At 42.9% G+C, this 20,811-nt stretch overlaps 2 protein-coding genes across 2 annotated transcripts; both read right to left on the reverse strand.

The window, feature by feature from the left end:
- Positions 1-138: 138 nt before the first annotated feature.
- On the reverse strand, positions 139-558 carry LOC138871567 (uncharacterized). Its single transcript, XM_070149452.1, has one exon. The coding sequence runs from the start codon at positions 556-558 to the stop codon at positions 139-141; it is 420 nt and encodes a 139-aa protein (XP_070005553.1).
- A 321-nt stretch (positions 559-879) lies between these two features.
- Positions 880-2,017, reverse strand: LOC138871568 (uncharacterized). Its single transcript, XM_070149453.1, has 2 exons — positions 1,580-2,017; positions 880-1,485 (listed from the first exon to the last, which is right to left on the reverse strand). Exons 1-2 carry the CDS (start codon positions 2,015-2,017, stop codon positions 880-882), a joined length of 1,044 nt encoding a protein of 347 aa, XP_070005554.1.
- Between the last annotated feature and the right edge of the window lie 18,794 nt (positions 2,018-20,811).

Below are 20,811 nucleotides of genomic sequence, written 5' to 3' on the forward strand. Positions count from 1 at the left end.
CAAATCATCAATCCTCAGCAGTGGATACTTATTCTTGATTGTAACCTTGTTCAATTACCGGTAATCAATGCACATTCTCATCAAACCATCCTTTTTCTTTACAAACAACACCGGTGCACCCCACGGCAAAACACTGTGTCAAATGAAACCCTTCTCAAGCAGGTCTTGCAACTGCTCCTTCAACTCTTTCAACTCTGGCGAGGCCATGCAATATGGCAGAATGGAAATGGGATGAGTGCCCGGAGCCAAATCAATGCAGAAATCAATATCCCTGTCGGGCGGCATACCCGGCAGGTCTGAAGGGAATACCTCAGGAAACTCGTGAACCACGTGCACGGAATCAATGGAGGGGACCTCAGCTTTGGAATCACGAACATAAGCCAAATAAGCCAAACACCCCTTCTCGACCATATACTGAGCCTTTACATACGAAATAACACTGCGAGTAGAATGACTAGGAGTCCCTCTCCACTCTAAATGGGGCAGTTGCAGTAAGGCTAAGGTCACAGTCTTGGCATGACAGTCCAAGATAGCATGGTAAGGTGATAACCAGTCCATCCCCAATATAACATCTAAGTCGACCATATCTAAAAGCAACAAATCAACACGAGTCTCAAGACCCCCAATCACCACAATACAGGAACGATGAACTCGATCGACCACAATAGAATCACCCACCAATGTAGACACATAAACAGGAATACTCAGTGCATCACTAGGCAGAACCAAGTACGATGCAAAATAAGAGGAGACATACGAATACGTAGATCCTGGATCAAATAGCACTGAAGCCTCTCTATCACAAACCAGAATAGTACCTGTAATGACTGCATCTGAAGACTCAGCCTCTGGCCTGGCTGGAAGAGCATAACATCGGGGCTAGGCCCCACCACCCTGAACTATATCTCTGGGACGGGCTACTATTGGCTGGCCTCCATCTCTGGCGGTCTGAGCTCCACCTCTATGACCTCTACCTCCACCTCTAGCACCTCTACCCCCACCTCTAGCTGGTTGGGCGGGATGTGGAACACCTGGTGCCAGTACCATGGCACGAGACCTCTGATACTGAGAACTACCCGGTGCTCGAGGGCAAAATCTGGCAATGTGACCTGGTTCACCACAAGTATAACAAGCTCTCTGCTGCTGAACATGTCGACCTAAATGAACACCTCGAAAACTCTGAAGCGGCGGTGCACCGATAGGAGTTGGTGGTGAACTATAAGGCTGTTGATCATAATTGTGCATGTGAGAACCACGACCACCTGAAGTACCATGGGAAACCTGGAGAGTTGACTGGAAGGGCCTGGGAGGATAGTCTCTGCCATACGAATCTCTACCTCCAGACGAGGTACCGTTAAATCTTCCTGAGTAACGGGGCCTCTTATCCGACCTATGACAACCTCCCTGTGACAGAACTATCTCGACTCGGCGGGCCACATTGGCCGCCTCCTGAAATATGATCTCACTCCCGGCCTTCTTGGCCATCTGAAGACAAATCGGCTGAATAAGACCATTAATAAACCTCCTCACCCTCTCTCTCTCTCTCTCTCTCTCTCTCTCTCTCGGTGGGGAGTATGACAAGAGCATGGCGAGCTCGATCAATGGACCTGGTCTCATACTGAGTGACCATGATGGAACCCTGCTGGAGGCGCTCAAACTGCCTCCTATAGGCCTCTCTCTGAGTAACAGAGAGAAACTTCTCCAGAAACAACGCTGAAAATTGCTCCCATGACAAAGATGGCAACCCGGCTGGCCTGGCTAAGCAATAATCCCTCCACCAAGTCTTGGCAGATCCAGATAGGTGAAATGCAGCAAAATTGACCCCATTGGTCTCAACAATGCCCATGTTCCTAAGAACCTCATGACAACTGTCTAGATAATCCTGGGGATCCTCAGAAGATGCACCGCTAAAAGTGGTAGTGAAGAGCTTAGTGAACCTGTCCAATCTCCACAAGGTATCCGCGGACATAGTCACTCCATCGCCGATCTGAGCCACTACACCCGGCTGAACCTCCATAGCTGGCTAAACCAATGGAACCTGAACCTGGGGAGCTACTGGCTCTGGAGTGCGCGTAGAAGGAGTCTAGGCCCCTCCTCCAGCCTGAGAAGTGGCTGGTGCTACTGGAAGCAAACCCTCTCGTGTGTCACTCTCCATGAGGCCCACCAATCGGACTAGAGCGTCTTGAAGAACTGGGGTGGCAATGAACCCCTCTGGCACCTGAGTGAGGCCCACCGGAATTGACTGGGCTGGAACATCATCATCAAAGTCAACCTGAGGCTCCACCGCTGGTGCTGCTACTCTAGGCAGAGCTCTGCCCCTACCTCGGCCTCTAGTACGGCCTCGGCCTCGCCCTCTGCCCCTCGTGGGAGCTGCTACTGGGGGATTGGGCTGCTGAGCGGTAGATGAGGAAGCGCGTGTTCTCGCCATCTGCGAAAGAACAGAGTAGAAATTCAATTAGCATTGAGAAATAAAACCGCACGACAAGAAAGAACAATGTGAAGTTTTTCCAAACTCTGTAGCCCCTGGGGGATAAATACAGACGTCTCCGTACCGATCCCTCAGACTCCACTAAACTTGTCCGTGAGTTGTGAGACCTATGTAACCTAGAGCTCTGATACCAATTTGTCACGACCCGGATTTTCCACTCTTGGGAGTCATGATGGCGCCTACTAATGAGAGCTAGGGAAGCCAACTCTTAACTACTTTTATCTTTTATAAATTATTTCTTTTATCAAATATTAGTAATAGCATAAAAAATGACTGAATTAAATAAATATGTGGAAGACTTAATTTAAAGTGACTGAATATAAATGCGGAATCCAACATAAATCTCAACCCAAGAACTGGTGTCACATTACTTACGAACTTCTAAGAATACTGAATAAAATCGTCTGAAAGAAAATAATAAATTGTTTGTCTCGAATACAATGAGATAACAGACTAAAATAATAGAAAGAGGAGACGCCGGGCCTCATAACGCCTACAAGGCTACCTCAGTGTCTCACTAGTCTGACTGCTCACACCTGCGCTACTGCTGCTGCTGTCCGAAACCTATATCTATGCAAAAGAGCACAGAGTGTAGTATCAGTACAACCGACCCTATGTGCTGGTAAGTGCCTAGCCTAACCTCGGCTAAGTAGTGACGAGGCCAGGACCAGACAATCAAATAAAGCTGTGCAGTTCAAATATATATATATAGACAACAAAGGAAGTACTGGAAGCAACCAATCAATGTGGGAGGGGAAACATGTTGTGGGGAGGTAACAGTTTCAAATAGAAATATTCAATAAAAGAAGGAGACAACAAAGTCATAATATCAACAAGTATCAAAAGGAATCAACAATTTGCACGGCATCACCCTTCGTGCTTTTACTCTCTTCCTCCCCCAAGCAATTTATAAAATAAAACTGTACACGACATCACCCTTTGTGCTTTTACTCTCTTTCCTCACAATATAATCAATAGATATCAGTACAAAATGGCACATCGTATGACACGACATCACCCTTCGTGCTTTACATTCTTTCCTCACCATATCAAACAATACACATCATCACCCTTGTGCTTTATCACTCTTCCTCACCCAAACAACAATCACAAATAAGGGGCAAGGAAGTAAATTGGATAATAATCGGGATTCCAATAAGGGAACAACAATTATTAATAAAATTCCCGGCAAGGAATATATCAACAATTCCACGATTATCTCGGCAAGGGAACAATTCAATAATTCTTTCTCTTTCTTTCATTTCTTACTTAGTAATTCATTTTATAGCTTGAGCCAACGCTCCTCAAATTTAAATATCACCATTTCTTTCACATGCACTTCACAACATATAGAAGTCATCATTTAATCATGGAAGATATAACCAAATTCGAACATTCGCGATATAAGGACTTACGGTCATGCTAGACACCAACATATAAATACTCGTCACCATGCATATACATCGTACTCGACAAATAGCAAGTGGCAATTAAGACTCAGCTCTCATTCCCTCATGCTAAGGTTAGACCAAACACTTACCTCGCTTTGCAACCAATTCAAAATTCCAACAAGCTTTTGCCTCGCGAATTTGTGCCCGAAATTCTCAAATCTAGTCATAAACAATTCGATTAAGTCAATAAAAATTATAGGAATTAATTCCATATGAAATTCTACATTTTCCATTTAAAATCCGAAATTGCACTAAAAATTCGCCCATGGGGCCAACGTCTCGGAACCCGACAAAAATTACGGAATATGAAACCTCATCCAACCACGAGTCCAACCATACAAATTTTACCAAAATCCGACATCAACTCAACCCTCAAATCTTCAAATTAAACCAAGAGGGTTTTCAAGATTATCCCAACTAAAATCACTAATTAAATGCCAAAACTAGTAATATATTCGAGTAATCTAACCAAAACTAAGTTAAGAACACTTACCCCGTTGTTTTCTCTAAAAATATCCCGAAAATCGCCTCTCCCCAAGCTCCAATTTGCTAAAAATGGAAAATGGGACAGAAGTTACATTCTGCCCAGAATGTTTTTGGGGTTACTGTTCACGCGTTTTTACTATTCACGAGGGTACTGTTCATGGCTACTATTCACGGGGTACTGTTCATGGGTACTGTTCACGGGTACTATTTCTGCAATTTTCCTATGTCCGAAATCACTCCGAGACACTCCTGAGCCCTCGGGGCTCCTAACCAAACACATACACTAACTCAACAACATCCTACGAACTTAACCGTGTGATCAAATCGCCAAAATAACGTCATATACCACGAATTAAGCTTTAAAATCCAAGAATTTTTTCAAATTTCATAAAACATCAAATTTTCCATTTTGAGTCCAAAACACGTCAAACGACTTCTGTTTTCAACCAAACTTTACAGAAAGTGCTTAAACTATATATAAGATCTGTACCGGGCGCCAGAACCAAAATACGAGCCCGATACCATCACTTTCTAATCAAATTTCATTTCAATTTCCCTTAAATATTTTCAGAAAACAATTTTACTCAAAAATTCATTTCTCGGGCCTGGGACCTCAGAATTCGATTCCGGGCATACGCCCAAGTCCCATATTTTCCTACGGACCTCCTAGGACCGTCAAATCATAGGTCCGGGTCTGTTTACCCAAAATATTGACCGAAGTCAAATTTATTCATTTTAATATCAAAACTTAGCAATTCACAGAATTTCATATTTGAGCTTCCGGCTACGTGCTCGGACTGCGCATGCAAATCGAGGCGACTGTAAATGAGGTTTTCAAGGTCTTGGAAGTTCAGAATGGATAAGAAAATAGGTGTTGACCCTTTGGGTCGTCACATTCTCCACCTCTAAAACAATCGTTCGTCCTCGAACGGACAGAAGAAGGAAATACCTGAGTCAGGGAATAGATGAGGATAACGGCTCCGCATATCGGACTCGGACTCCCAGGTCGAAACCTCAGGAGGCTGACCTCTCAACTGAACACGAACATAGGGGAAACTCTTGGATCTTAACTTACGGACCTGCCAGTCTAGAATAGCCACCGGCTCCTCCTCATAAACCAAGTCCTTGTCCAAACGGACAGTGCTGAAATCTAACACGTGGGATGGATCGCCGTGATACTTCCGAAGCATGGACACATAAAACACTGGGTGCAGGGTTGATAAACTCGACGGCAATGCAAGTCTATAAGCCACCTCTCCCACTCGATCAAGAATCTCAAATGGACCAATGAACCTAGGGCTAAGCTTGCCCTTCTTCCCAAATCTCATCATGCCCTTCATAGGCGACACTCGAAGCAATACCCGCTCACCAACCAAGAAAACCACATCTCGAACCTTACGATCTGCATAACTCTTTTGCCTGGACTGAGCTATACGAAGCCTATCCTGAATGATCCTGACCTTGTCTAAGGTCTCCTAAACCAAATCTGTACCTAACAATCGAGCCTCTCCCGGCTCAAACCATCCAATCGGAGATCGACACCGCCTACCATATAAAGCCTCATAAGGAGCCATCTGGACACTCGACTGGTAGCTGTTACTGTAGGCAAACTCTGCTAAAGGCAAGAACTGATCCCATGAACCTCCAAAGTCAATAACACAAGCTCGGAGCATGTCCTCCAATATCTGAATAGTCCACTCGGACTGTCCGTCCGTCTGAGGATGAAATGCTGTGCTCAACTGCACTGAGTGCCTAACTCTCGCTGAACTGCTCTCCAAAAATGCGAGGTAAACTGCGTGCCTCAATCCGAATTGATAGATACCGACACACCATGAAGGCGAACAATCTCCCGGATATAAATCTCAGCTAACCTCTCGGATGAATAGGAGACTGCCACAGGAATGAAATGCGATGACTTGGTCAGCCTATCAACAATGACCCAAACTACATCAAGCTTCTTCCGAGTCAACGGAAGTCCAGTAACGAAGTCCATAGTGATTTACTCCCACTTCCACTTGGGAAGCTCAATCCTCTGAAACAAACCACCAGGTCTCTGATGCTCATACTTAACCTGCTGACAATTCAAACACCGAGCCACATATGCAACAATATCCTTCTTCATTCTACGCCACTAACAATGCTGTCGCAAATCCTGATACATCTTCGCAGGGCCCGAATGAATAGAGTACTGGGAGCTATGGGCCTCCTCTAAAATCAACTCCCGAAGCCCATCCATATTAGGCACACAAACTCGCCCCTGCAATATCAAAACTTTATCATCATCTAAGGTCACCTGCTTGGCACCTCCACGCTACACCGTGTCTCTGAGGATACACAAATGGGGATCATCAAGTTGCCGATCACGGATACGCCCCAATAATGAAGAACGAGCGACCGTGCAAGCTAATACCCGACTAGGCTCATAAATATCGACTCTCACGAATAGATTGGCCAAGGCCTGAACATCCAAAGCAAGCGGCCTCTGACCAACCGGAATATAAGCAAGACTGCCCATACTGACCGACTTCCTGCTCAAAGCATCGGCCACCACATTGGCCTTTCCCAGATGATATAAGACAGTGATATCATAATCTTTCAATAGCTCCAACCACCTCCTCTATCTCAAATTCAACTCCTTTTGCTTGAACAAATACTGAAGACTCTTGTGATCCGTGAACACCTCACATGCCACACCGTACAGATAATGCCTCAAAATATTCAATGCGTGAACAACGGCTGCCAACTCTAAATCATGAACCGGATAGTTATTCTCATAAATCTTCAACTGTCGCGAGGCATAGGCAATGACCTTGCCACCTTGAATCAACACTGCAGCAAGCCCAATACGAGAAGCATCACAATAAACTGTATAAGGCCTTGAACCTGTGGGCAAAACTAATACCTGTGCTGTAGTCAGAGCTGTCTTGAGGTTATGAAAGCTCACCTCACACGCGTCCGACCATCTAAACTGGGCACCCTTCTGGGTCAACCTGGTCATCGGGGCTGCAATGGATGAAAACCCTTCCACGAATCGACGATAGTAGCCTGCCAATCCCATGAAACTCCGAATCTCTATAGCTGATACTGGTCTAGGCCAGTTCTTGACTGCCTCAATCTTCTTCGGATCAACCTAAATACCCTTTGCTGATACAACATGACCTAGGAATGCAACTGAACTCAGCTAGAACTCACACTTCGAGAACTTAGCATATAGCTGACTATCCCTTAGAGTCTGAAGAACCACTCTGAGGTTCTGCTCGTGGTCCTCCTGGCTGCGGGAATATATCAGAATATCATCCATAAAGACTATCATGAACAAGTCCAAATAAGGCCTGAACACTCGGTTCATCATATCCATGAAAGTTGCTGGGGCATTTGTTAGCCCAAATGACATAACCAAGAACTCATAATGTCCGTACTGAGTGCGAAAAACTGTCTTTGGGACATCGGATGCCCTAATCCTCAACTGATGGTAGCCAGATCTCAAGTCTATCTTGGAAAACATCTTGGCACCCTGAAGCTAATCGAACAAATAATCAATCCTTGGCAGTGGATACTTATTCTTGATTGTAACCTTGTTCAATTGTCGGTAATCAATGCACATTCTCATTGAACCATCCTTTTTCTTTACAAACAACACCGGCGCACCCCGCGGTGAAACACTGGGTCTAATGAAACCATTCTCAAGCAGGTCTTGCAACTGCTCCTTCAACTCTTTCAACTTTGGCGGGGCCATGCGATATGGTGGAATGGAAATGGGCTGAGTGCCCAGAGCCAAATCAATGCAGAAATCAATATCCCTGTCGAGTGGCATACCCGACAGGTCTGAAGGGAATACCTTAGGAAACTCGCGAACAACGGGCACAAAATCAATGGAGGGGACCTCAGTATTGGAATCACGAACCACGGGTACTATTCATGGGTACTGTTCACGGGTATTATTTCTGCAATATTCTGCAATTTTCCTAAGTCCGAAATCACTCCGAAACACTCCCGAGCCCACGGGGCTCCTAACCAAACACATACACTAACTCAACAACATCCTACGAACTTAACCGTGCGATCAAATCGCCAAAATAACGTCATATACCATGAATTAAGCTTTAAAATCCAAAAATTCTTTCAAATTTCATAAAACATCAAATTTTCCATTGTGAGTCCGAAACATGTCAAACGACGTTTATTTTCAACCAAACTTTACTGAAAGTATTTAAACCATTTATAAGACCTGTACCGGGCGCCAAAACTAAAATACGAGCCCGATACCATGACTTTCTAATCAAATTTCATTTCCATTTTCGTTAAATATTTTCAGAAAATAATTTTACTCAAAAGTTTATTTCTCAGGCCTGGGATCTCGGAATTCGATTCCGGGCATACGCCCAAATCCCATATTTTCCTATGGACCTCCCGGGACAGTCAAATCATGGGTTCGGGTCCGTTTACCCAAAATATTGGCCGAAGTCAAATTTTTTCATTTTAATATCAAAACTTAGCAAAGTTTCACAAAATTTCATATTTGAGCTTCCGGCTACGTGCCTGGAATGTGCATGCAAATTGAGGCGACTGTAAATGAGGTTTTCAAGGCCTCGGAAGCTCGGAATAGATAAGAAAATAGGTGATGACCCTTTGGATCATCACAATGAAGAATATGAGCCATTGAGGACTTATTTTCCTGATGAAGAGGTGATGCATATTAATGAGGTGAAGCAGGCTGAAAAGCCAGGTTGGAAACTTTTCTTTAATGGAGCCACTAACATGAAAGGTGTTAGAATAGGGGTTGTGCTCATTTCCGAAATAGGGCATCATTACCTTGTTACGACCCTTCTTCGTTTCTATTGTACTAACAACATGGCTGAGTACGAGACATGCATTCTGGGTTTAAGGTTAGCTGTAGATATGAGTGTCTAGGAATTCTTGGTCTTGGGAGATTCGAATCTGTTGGTGCACCAGATTCAGGGAGAATGGGAGACTCGGGATTTAAAGCTCATAGTATATTGACAATGTTTGCACGATCTTTCTTAAAGGTTCAGATCAGTAGAGTTCAGGCATATTCCTAGGATCCATAATAAGGTTGCTAACACTTTGGCTACCTTGGCATCAATGTTACACCATCCGGTTAAGGCTTATGTTGACCCTCTGCATATTCAAGTTCGTGATCAGCATGCCTACTGTAATGTGGTTAAGGAGGAACTTGATGGTGAACCATGGTTCCATGATATCCAAGAATATATCAAGACGGGGGTGTATCCGGTACAGGCCACAGGTGATCAAAAGAGAACGATCGACGTTTGGCTAGGGAATTTTCTTAAGCGGGGGAATTTAGTATAAGAGAACTCCAGATCTTGGACTGCTGAGGTGCATAGATACTAAACAAGCCACGACTATCATGACCGAAGTGCATGCCGGAGTTTGGGGGCCGCACATGAGTGGGTATGTTTTGGCAAAGAAAATTCTTCGAGCAGGGTATTATTGGCTCACCATGAGCATGGATGTCATTGGACCAATTAAGCTAGAGACGTCAAATGGGTACATGTTTATTCTGGTGGCCATCGACTATTTCACTTAGTGGGTTGAAGCTATGACTTTCAAATATGTGACCAAGAAGGAAGTGGTCGATTTTTTTCATTCAAACATCATTTGTCGATTCGGAATCCCCAAGGTAATCATCACGAACAATGGTGCTAATCTTAACAACCATTTGATGAAAGAAGTATGTCAACAGTTCAAGATTACGCATCGAAATTCCACCCCGTATCACCCCAAGGCAAATGGAGTTGTTGAGGCGGCTAACAAGAACATAAAGAAGATACTTCGAAAGATGGTGCAAGGTTCAAGGCAATGGCATGAAAAGTTGCCTTTTGCTTTGTTGGGGTACCGCACTACTGTTCACACTTCAGTAGGTGCAACACCTTATTTGTTGGTATATGATATTGAAGCAGTTATACCCGCGAAGGTTGAAATTCCATCTCTTCGAATTGTTGCTGAAGCTGAAATTGATGATGATAAATGAGTTAAAACTCGATTAAAGTAGTTAAGTCTGATTGATGAGAAAAGACTGGCGGCAATATATCATGGTCAATTGTATTAGAAGAGAATGACAAGAGCATACAACAAGAAGGTTCATCCCCGGAAATTTGAAGTGGGTCAACAAGTATTGAAATGCATCCTTCCACATCAGGCGGAAGCTAAAGGCAAGTTTGCCCTAAATTGGCAGGGGCCATTCATTGTAACAAAAGTATTGTACAATGGTGCTTTGTATTTAACAGATATAGAAGGAAAATGTGTAGATATGGCTATCAATTCTGACGCAATCAAAAGATATTATGTATGATTTCTTTGGTTTGTCTATTTGTGTCATTTGTACTTGGCATGTTTTGAAGATTGGAATGACGAAGGAATTTTATTCTGCTATCTAAACACTTTATCCTTTGTTACCCCTTTTGAGCCTTATTTATTTTCTTTCATACCCCTCTTTTGGAATCAGAATTAGAGTTTAGAAACACAGATATAGAAGATATAAATAAAAAAAATAGAAAAAAGAAATAGAAAAATGAAAAACAAAGTAAGGTAAAAGAAAGAAAAGAAAAATAAGGAAAAAAAAAAGAAACAAAAACAAAGCAATTCCTATGTCTTGAACTACGTTCGACCTGATTCCTTTTAAGGATACGCAGGCAGCCTCATGGTTCGGTCCCATCAAAATAAAAATTCAAAGTTCCCCCGGCAAAGAAACTGGGTAGAAGTTGTGGTTTTTTGTAAGAGATCAGATTCCAAAAGTTGTAATTCTGAGCCCGTTTAAGCTGTTCTTGAGCCTTTATGATACCCTTTCTTTCTAACCCTATCCAAAAGCCTACATTACGTTCCAAAAATGACCTTTCGATCAATCTTTGAGGAGTGCCAAGTCAAGAAAGATAGAGATATGCTTCACATCAGGGGCAAGACTCCGTTCTACACAAGGAAAAATGAATAAATGAGAGAGTCTTATTGGTGAAAACCCTCACGGGCACCATAAGGCGATGAAAAGCTGAGAGAAAACTAAAATGAGAGAGTCTTATTGGTGAAAATTCTCGCGGGCACCGTAAGGCAACAATGAGTCAAAAGATGAAAAAATGAGAGAGGTTTGTTGGTGAAAACCCGTCAGGGCACTGCAAGCCGAATGAGGCTCGTAACTTTGCAGAGAGATTTGATTATAGAAAATCCCGATTTCGAAGTATGAAGATGGGGCACAAAATGAAATATGATTAGATAAACGGTCTGGGCTGATTAGTCCAAAATGCATGTCATGATCATTGGTACCAGCTGCTTCGCTCAGATAAGTCTCTTTTCCTTTTCTTCCTCAAACGGTCATCCTGTTTCGATTTTTTTTATTCCTAACTCTTGAGGTCACTGCATTTCATTTTCTTTTGGGGTCTACTTCTCTAAGCCTTTTCCAATGTTAGCCTTGTTAAGAAAGCAAGGAAGGATTTCAAAGCTTATTACCAACTTTCAAATTGCACAAAGAAAAGTATGGCCAAAGCATACCAGAAATAGCATAATGCAAAATGGAAAATAAGGTGTTAGTGGAAGTTCAAGTGGTCGAGTGGTTTTGTGAACTTTGGGGAAACACAGATGTTCAAATTGGAAGTATAGAAATGTAAAACAGCAGGATGAGTGTGGGGCATTCGGGTCATTCAGGGTCCAGTTGTTGAGGTTCAATCAGAAGTTCAAACAATTTTTTGCCAGTCCAAGGCAGCTAATCAGAACAAAGCATGGCAATGGAAAGGCCACCTTCAGCAAGAATTCCGCAAATTAACCACCACATTTTCAAACTGATAAAATTTTCCTTGATTGAAACAGGGGTAGAAAATTTCGTTTGTTCCAGAGGAACTCTTCATGAGGAAAGCATGTGCCAGACAGGTTCGGCCGTAAATATTTAGGACCCTCCTGGATTATGGGATGTAATTTAAAATTTTCAGGACCCTCCTAAATAATAGTATGTAGTTTTAAGTTGTCAGGACCCTCTTGGATAATAGAGTTTATTTTCAAGTTCTCAGGGCCCTCGTGGATAATGGGATTTAAGTTTAAGTTTTCAGGACCCTCCTGGATAATGGGATTTAGTTTAAGTTTTACCTTTAGGAAATAGAATTTAGCTTTCAAGTTTTCATTCTTAAGATGATTCAACTTTGGTTTTTAGGACCCTCCTGGATAATGGGATTTAGTTTTTAAATTCTTAGGGTTCTTTTGGATAACATGATTCAATTAACACTCTTAGATGTTCCCGGCACAAAACTGGGGCAAAAATGTTTCTTTGTTTTGTCCTTTTTGTTGTAATGACAGGCGCCCACCTGGAGAACAAGGGAATACATTTCAAGTTTTGCATCAGGCACCCACCTGGATAACAAGGGAATATAATTGATGTTTTCCATCAGGCGCCCACCTGGATAACAAGGGAATACATTTTAAGTTTTAGCATCAGGCACCCACCTGGATACCAAGGGAATACATTTCAAGTTTTAGCATCAGGCGCCCAACTAGATAACCAGGGAATACATTTCAAGTTTTTGCATCAGGCGCCCACCTGGATAACAAGGGAATACATTTAAAATTTTAGCATCAGGCGCCTACTTGGATAACAAGGAAATACATTTCAAGTTTTTGCATCAGGCGCCCACCTGGATAACAAGGGAATACATTTCAAGTCTTGGCATTAAGCACCCATCTGGATAACAAGGGAATACATTTCAAGTTTCGCATTAGGCGCCCACTTGGATAACAAGGGAATACATTTCAAGTCTTGGCATCAGGCACCCACCTGTATAACAACGGAATACATTTCAAGACTTGGCATCATACTCCCACCTGGATAACAAGGGAATACATTTCAAGTTTCACATCAAGTGCCCACCTGGATAACAAGGGAATACATTTCAAGTCTTGGCATCAGGCGCCCACCTGGATAACAAGGGAATACATTTTAAGTTTTCGCATCAGCCACCCACCTGGATAACAAGGGAATACATTTCAAGATTTGGCATCAGGCGTCCACTTGGATAACAAGGGAATACTTTTCATGTTTCACATCAGGCACCCACCTGGATAACAAGGGAATACATTTCAAGTTTCGCATCAGGCACCCACATGGATAACAAGGGAATAGATTTCAAGTTTTGCATTAGGCGCCCACCTGGATAACAAGGGAATACATTTCAAGTTTTAGCATCAGGCGCCCACCTGGATAACAAGGGAATACATTTCAAGTTTTCGCCTCAGGCGCCCGCCTAGATAACAAGGGAATACATTTCATATTTTGGCATCAGGCGCCCACCTGGATAACAAGGGAATACATTTCAAGTTTTCGCATCAGGCGCCTACCTAGATAACAAGGGAATACTTTTCAAGTTTCGCATTAGGCGCCCACCTAGATAACAAGGGAATACATTTCATGTTTTGGCATCAAACGCCCACTTGGATAACAAAGGAATACATTTCAGGCGCCCACCTGGATAACAAGGGAGTACATTTCAAGTTTTAGCATTAGGCGCCCACCTGGATAATAAGGGAGTACATTTCAAATTTCAAGTACATTTCAAGTTTTGGCACCTACCTAGGCACCTACCTAGATAACAAGGGAGTACATTTCAAGTTTTGGCATCAGGCGCCCACCTGGATAATAAGGGAATACATTTCAAATTTTTCATCAGGTGCCCACCTCGATAACAAGGGAACACATTTCAAGTTTTTACATTAGACGCCCACCTGGATAACAAGGGAGTACATTTCAAGTTTTGCATCAGGCGCCCACCTGGATAACAAGGGAACACATTTTAAGTTTTTGCATCAAGCGCCCACCTGGAAAACAAGGGAATACATTTTTAGAATTCAATTCGAGTTAGCAACAACAAAAGCTCGCCTCGAGAGTGTGAGTTAATAGTTCAACATGCACGACAGAACTACAGAAGTTTCAAGATCAAGTTTGAATATATATAGATAGGATTCTGGTAACTTATAGATAAGAGTTTAGCCTAGCTTCTTTTCCTTTTGTTTCGGTGTAATAAGGAGTTCAACAAGCAATAGCAGCGACATCAACAGTGAAATCACAACTTCTCGGTAGTCCCAGCTACCAAAACATCCAAAACTACACTGACCTGATTCTTTTACAGCCAAGGATATGTAGGCAACCTCGGAAGTAGGGTTCGACCAGACTTTTCAAAATTGCTTCCCATGGAGTATCCAAATGGGCAAAAATTACTCGTATTTTCTCACTTTATCTTTGCCCAGAACCTCTTCATGTTACCGAGCAAAGAGGGGCAGTTGTGAGCACATGATTTTTCCCCTATGAAAAATACTCCTACAAATTAAATAAATAGATTTTCCCAAATAGTTTGCAATTTTATCAGATTTTTGTAGAATTTTGATTAATTATTTGCATTTTTGTGCACATCTAATTCTGTTAAAATCATAAAAAATGTTAAAAATATCATGCATTGTATTTAGATTTTGTTTTCATATTTTAGGATCAATTAGTTAATTAATAACTTTAATAAAAATCACAAAAAAATATATCTTTCATTTTTACATTTTAGCCTTTAATGCTAATTTAGTAATTTTCTTTTCTTTGATTTAGGATCAACTAATTTTGTAAATATTATAAAAAGATAATTAGTTTAGTTTTACAAATTAGATTAATTTAGGATTTAATTTGGGATTTTAATTAATTAAAGAAAAAATAAAAAGAGAAAAGAATTTGAAGAGGGCTTAATTTGGCCTTAAAATTAGGCCAGAGTTCAAAATTAACCCAAATTCCCACCAACCAGCCCAATCTCCCAACCCCTTACCTGATCCAACCCCTTCTCACCAAAACGACCGCATTTTTCCAACCTTCAATCACAGTCGTTGGATGCTCTTGATCCAACGGCTCAGAACTTGATGCCCTAAAACTATTTATATGTCGGAACAACCCCCAAACCCTAAATTTATTCCTCACTTCCATCTTCCTCTCTCTTCAAATCCCAACCCTAGCCACCCCAAAATCTTCATCACCGGCAACCACCTTAACACTACCAAACGACCTCCAAATCCGCCCAAATCCCCACCCAGACTACTCACATCCACCTCACCACTAAGCCACCATTAATCTCCCAAAAAATCAAACAGATTGTTTCAAATTTCAAATCTAGGGATTCCAGAAAAAAAAAACCTAATTTTTCTTTTTCGATTTTTCTCACAAAAATCCGGCTCGCTTTGATTGAAAACTTACGTTAATAGATTGCTCTCAACAACAACAATAGATTGATGATAGTTTTAATTCATTCCGAGATCATCGGATTTGGGTAGACTCGTCGAATTTCAGTCCAAACTCATTGGTTCTGTCCACCCATCGGAGTTCATCATCATTATTTCTTCTGGGTCTGGTTATGGGGTAAGGTCTCTTTCTGTTTTTTCTTCATCATTGTCTTCCCATTTAGCTTGAATGGTTCCAACTTTAATTTGATCTTAGGTTAATTTTAATATTTGTTAGAATTTGATAAGTCTTCATTTCAGTAGTTGGTTTAATAAGTTTTTAACAATTTCCCATTTGATGAGATTCGCTTAGTGATAGATTTTTTTAGAATTTCTAATGTTAGTTAATGTTAAATATATTGAGGGTTAATTTAAAAGTTTGATTGCTTAATAATCTGTTCCTTTGATCCTTTCTTCCGTGTTAATTCTTGTCTTGTGGTGTTGGTTCTAATTTGTAAACGAATTGGAATTATAGGGGGTTAATTGAACAAATAAAAACTTAAGGGGTTAATTTGGGAAATAAAAATAGGATTTTTAGATAAGGTTAATGTTAGAAGTTTCTAGAATTTGGGGTAGCTGGCTCTATTTGGCCAGCAAAAAAATGCTTAAACCAATAAGAGGCTGCCAGCTGTCCCATTTCTGTTAGAAAGATGCTTTTAGGGGCTGCCAACTGTCCCATTTCATTGGCATATAAAATAGATCCCTCCCCTTCACTCCAAACCTAACGCTCTAAAATAGCTACTGGCTCCACATCATAAGTAAAATCATCATCTAACTGAACCGTGTTGAAATCCAAAATATGAGACGGATCCCCAATATACTTCCGGAGCATAGAAACATGAAATACCGGATGCACACTCGACAAGCTGGGTGCAAGGCAAGCTTATAAGCCACCTCCCCAATCCTCTGAAGTACCTCAAATGGCCCAATGAACTGAGGACCCAATTTACCCTTCTTCCCAATCTCATAACACTCTTTATGGGCGAAACCTTCAACAAGACCCTCTCACCAAACATGTAGGACACATCTCGAACCTTTCTGTTAGCATAACTCTTTTGTCTCGATTGCAGTATACGAAGCCTCTCCTGAATCACCTTCACCTTGTCTAAAGCATCCTGCACTAAGTCCGTACCCAATAGTCTAGCCTCACCCGGCTCGAACCATCCAACTAGAGATCTACACCGCCTCCCTTACAAAGCCTCATATGGAGCCATCTAAATACTGGACTGGTAATTGTTGTTAAAAGTAAACTTTGCGAGCGTTAGAAATTGATCCCATGACCCTTCGAAATCAATGACACAAGCGTGCAACTTGTCCTCCAATATCTGAATAGTGCGCTCGGACTGCCCGTCCATCTGAGGGTGAAAAGTTGTGCTCAACTCAACCTGAGTACCCAACTCTCGCTGCACAGACCTCCAAAACTGTGAAGTAAACTAAGTGCCCCTATCTGAAATGATGGAAATTGGGACACCATGCAAACGAACAATCTACCAGATATAGATCCTTGCCAACCGCTCTAAAGAATAGGTAGTACACACAGGAATGAAGTGTGCGGACTTGGTCAGCCGATTCACAATCACCCAAATAGCATCGAACTTTTTCAAAGTCCGTGGGAGCCCAACTATGAAGTCCATGATGATCTGCTCCCACTTCCACTATGGAATATCCATCTGCTGAAGTAAGGCACCCAGTATTTGATGCTCATATTTCACCTGCTGACAATTGAGATACCGAGCTACAAATCCCACAATGTCCTTCTTCATTCTCTTCCACCAATAATGTTGTCTCAGATCTTGATACATTTTCACGGCACCCATATGAATGGAATACCGCGAGCTATGGGCCTTCTCCAAAATTGACTCCCGAAACCCATCTACATTGGGAACACATATCCGGCTCTGCATCCTTAACACTCCATCATCACCAATAGTCGCATCTCTGGTATCATCATGCTAAACTCTGTCCTTAAGGACTAGCAAATGAGGATCATCATACTAGCGCTCTCTGATGCGATCAAATAAGGAAGACCAACAAATCACACAAGCCAATACCCGACTGGGCTCCAACATATCCAACCTCACGAACCAATTAGCCAAGGTCATGATGGCGTCTATCGTGAAACAAGGCCAGCCATCACGACCGGGTTCGGCTTAAAATGAAGTAGGAATGTGTCAGCTGGCCTTGTCTTCACAAGAGATGCCATCACGACGGGGTCCGGGTTTAAGGTTATGACAAGTTGGTATCAGAGCCTAGGTTACATAGGTCTCACGAGTCATGAGCAGGTTTAGTAGAGTCTCGCGGATCGGTAAAAAGATGCTTGTATTTATCCTCGAGAGGCTGCAGAACTTTTAAGAAAAACTTCATATCCTTGAAATTCTTGTCGTGCAAATTTAATGATCCGAGTATTAAACTTCTGTTATTCTATTCTCTTACAGATGGTGAGGATACGCGCTACCAGCCAGAATAGATGACTACCAGTACCACCAGTTGTGGCCACTAGAGGCCGAAGACGCATTCATGGTCGTGGTAGGGGCAGGGGTGTGGCCCGCACAACAACTAGGGCAGCACCTGCAGATCCACCAGCCTCTCCAGTTCAGGATCAAGTCCCAGTTGTAGACGCTCAAGCAACACCAGCTCAGGCACCAGCTATGCCCATTGTAATTCCGGGTCTTCAGAAGGCCTTGGCTTAGATTCTATCAGTTTGCACTGGCCTAGCTCAGGTGGTCTCAGTTACTACAGCTGCAACTACTTCTCAGGCCGGGGGAGGCACGCAGACTCTCGCCGCTCACACACCTGAGCAGGTCGTTTAGGGACTTCAGACGCCGGGGGCGCATCCAGCCCAACCGGTTACAGCTTCTTAGGACTATGTAGTTCTTGCCATGCCAGAGGACGAGCAACATAGGTTGGAGAGGTTTGGTAGACTTTAGTCTCCGATTTTCAGTGGTGCAGAGGGCGAGGATGCCCAGGGTTTCTTGTATAAGTATCAGAGGATGCTTTGTACAGCGGGTATTCTAGAGACCAACAAGGTTGCTTTAACTGCTTATCAATTTTCTGGGGCCGGCTTCACTTGGTGGGAGGCTTTTAAGAGGTGTCAGACTGTTGGTGCAGCACCCCTTACCTGACAGCAGTTCTCCGTTCTCTTTCTAGAGAAGTATGTACCGCAGTCTCGTAGGGAGGAGTTGCGTATGCAGTTTGAGTGGTTGCATCAGGGAGAGATGATTGTGACACAGTATGAGATGAGGATCTCTGAGTTAGCTTGTCATGCCATTTGGTTGGTTCCGGTAGATAGAGAGAGGATTAAGAGGTTTGTTGATGGCCTCATCTATCAGCTTCGTATTCTCATGACCAGGAAGAGGGTGACTGGTGCTACTTTTGAGGAGGTGGTAGATATTGCTCGTGAGATTGAGTTAGTTCTTAGCCTGGAGCGAGAGGAGAGGGAGGAAAAAAGGCCTCGGGGATTTGGTAATTATAGTGGTTCTCCACCAAGAGGTCAGTTTCAGCACGACAGAGGCCGTCCATTTAGGCATGCTCAACCATCTCGCCTAGGTTTTCATGGGGCATCATCGGGTCATGGTTCTCACAATTCTCATCAGAGCCAGTCATCACTTATTGACCTTCAAGCCTAGAGTCCGTCCCGTGCTCCATCAATTCAGGGCTCTTCTATGCCAGGTGCATCATCTAGTCATTACGGTGCTAGGGGTTCCCTTCGGTCCCCATGTCCAACACTTGGGAGTTGCTATGAGTGTGGAGAGATGGGTCATATGTGGAGGCAGTTCCCTCGTCGCCTTGCGGGTTCATCTCAGCAAAGGAGTTAGCCATCGGCTTCAGCCCTAGTTACTTCACTACCACCCACCCACCCAGCTAGGGGTGGAGGTCAGTCAGCTAGGGGTCGCCCTAGAGGGGGAGGCTGATCAGGTGGTAGTCAGGACCGTCTCTATGCACTTCCATCTAGACCCGATGCTATTGCTTCCAATGCTGTTATTGCAGGTATTGTTTCAGTCTGCCGCAGAGATGGATCTGTATTATTTGATACCGATTCCACCTTTTCTTATGTGTCATCATACTTTGCTCGTTATTTGGGTATGTCACTTGTTCATGTATCTACCCTGGTGGGCGATACTGTTATTGTAGACCATGTGTACCTGTCGTGTATGGTGACTATTGGGGGTCTGGAGACCTGAGTGGATCTTTTACTATTATGTATGGTGTATTTCGATGTTATTTTGGGCATGGATTGACTATTTCTATGTCGTGCTATTCTGGATTGTCATGCTAAGACAGTCACATTGGCTATACCAGGGTTGCCACAGATTGAGTGGTAAGGTTTGACTGATTATGTTCCTAGTAGAGTAATCTCATTCTTGAAAGCCCAACTTATGGTTGGGAAAGGTTGTCTTTCGTATCTAGCCTTTGTGAGGGATGTCAGTGCAGAGACTCCCAATATTGATTCTATTCCAGTTGTGAGGGATTTTTCTGATATGTTTCCTACAGACCTGCCGGATATGCCACCAGATAGGGATGTTGATTTTGGTATTGACCTGGTGCCAGGCACTCAGCCCATTTCTATTCTACCGTATCGTATGGCACTAGCGGAGTTAAAGGAGCAGCTTTAGGAACTCCTTGATAAGGGGTTCATTCAGCCTAGTGTGTCACCTTAGGGTGCGCTGGTTCTATTTGTGAAGAAGAAGGATGGCACTATGAGGATGTGCATTGATTATAGTCAATTGAACAAAGTAACAATTAAGAACAAGTATCCTTTGCCTCGCATTGATGATTTATTCGACCAGCTTCAGGGAGCGAGAGTGTTTTCCAAGATTGATCCCATTCAGGTTATCACCAGTTGAAGATCAGGGACTCGAATATTCTTAAGAAGGCTTTTAGGACCCGATATGGTCATTATGAGTTCTTGGCGATGTCTTTTGGGCTGACCAATGCCCCAGCAATGTTCATGCATTTGATGAATAGCGTGATCCGACCTTATCTCGACTCGTTCGTCATAGTCTTCATTGATGATATTCTGGTGTATTTGCGTAGCCAGGAGGAGCACATGGAGCATTTGAGAGTTGTGTTGTAGAGATTGAGTGAGGAGAAGCTTTATGCAAAATTCTCCAAGTGTGAGTTTTGGCT

The sequence above is a fragment of the Nicotiana sylvestris genome, chromosome 6 (assembly GCF_000393655.2).
Source record: "Nicotiana sylvestris chromosome 6, ASM39365v2, whole genome shotgun sequence".
NCBI lineage: Eukaryota > Viridiplantae > Streptophyta > Magnoliopsida > Solanales > Solanaceae > Nicotiana > Nicotiana sylvestris.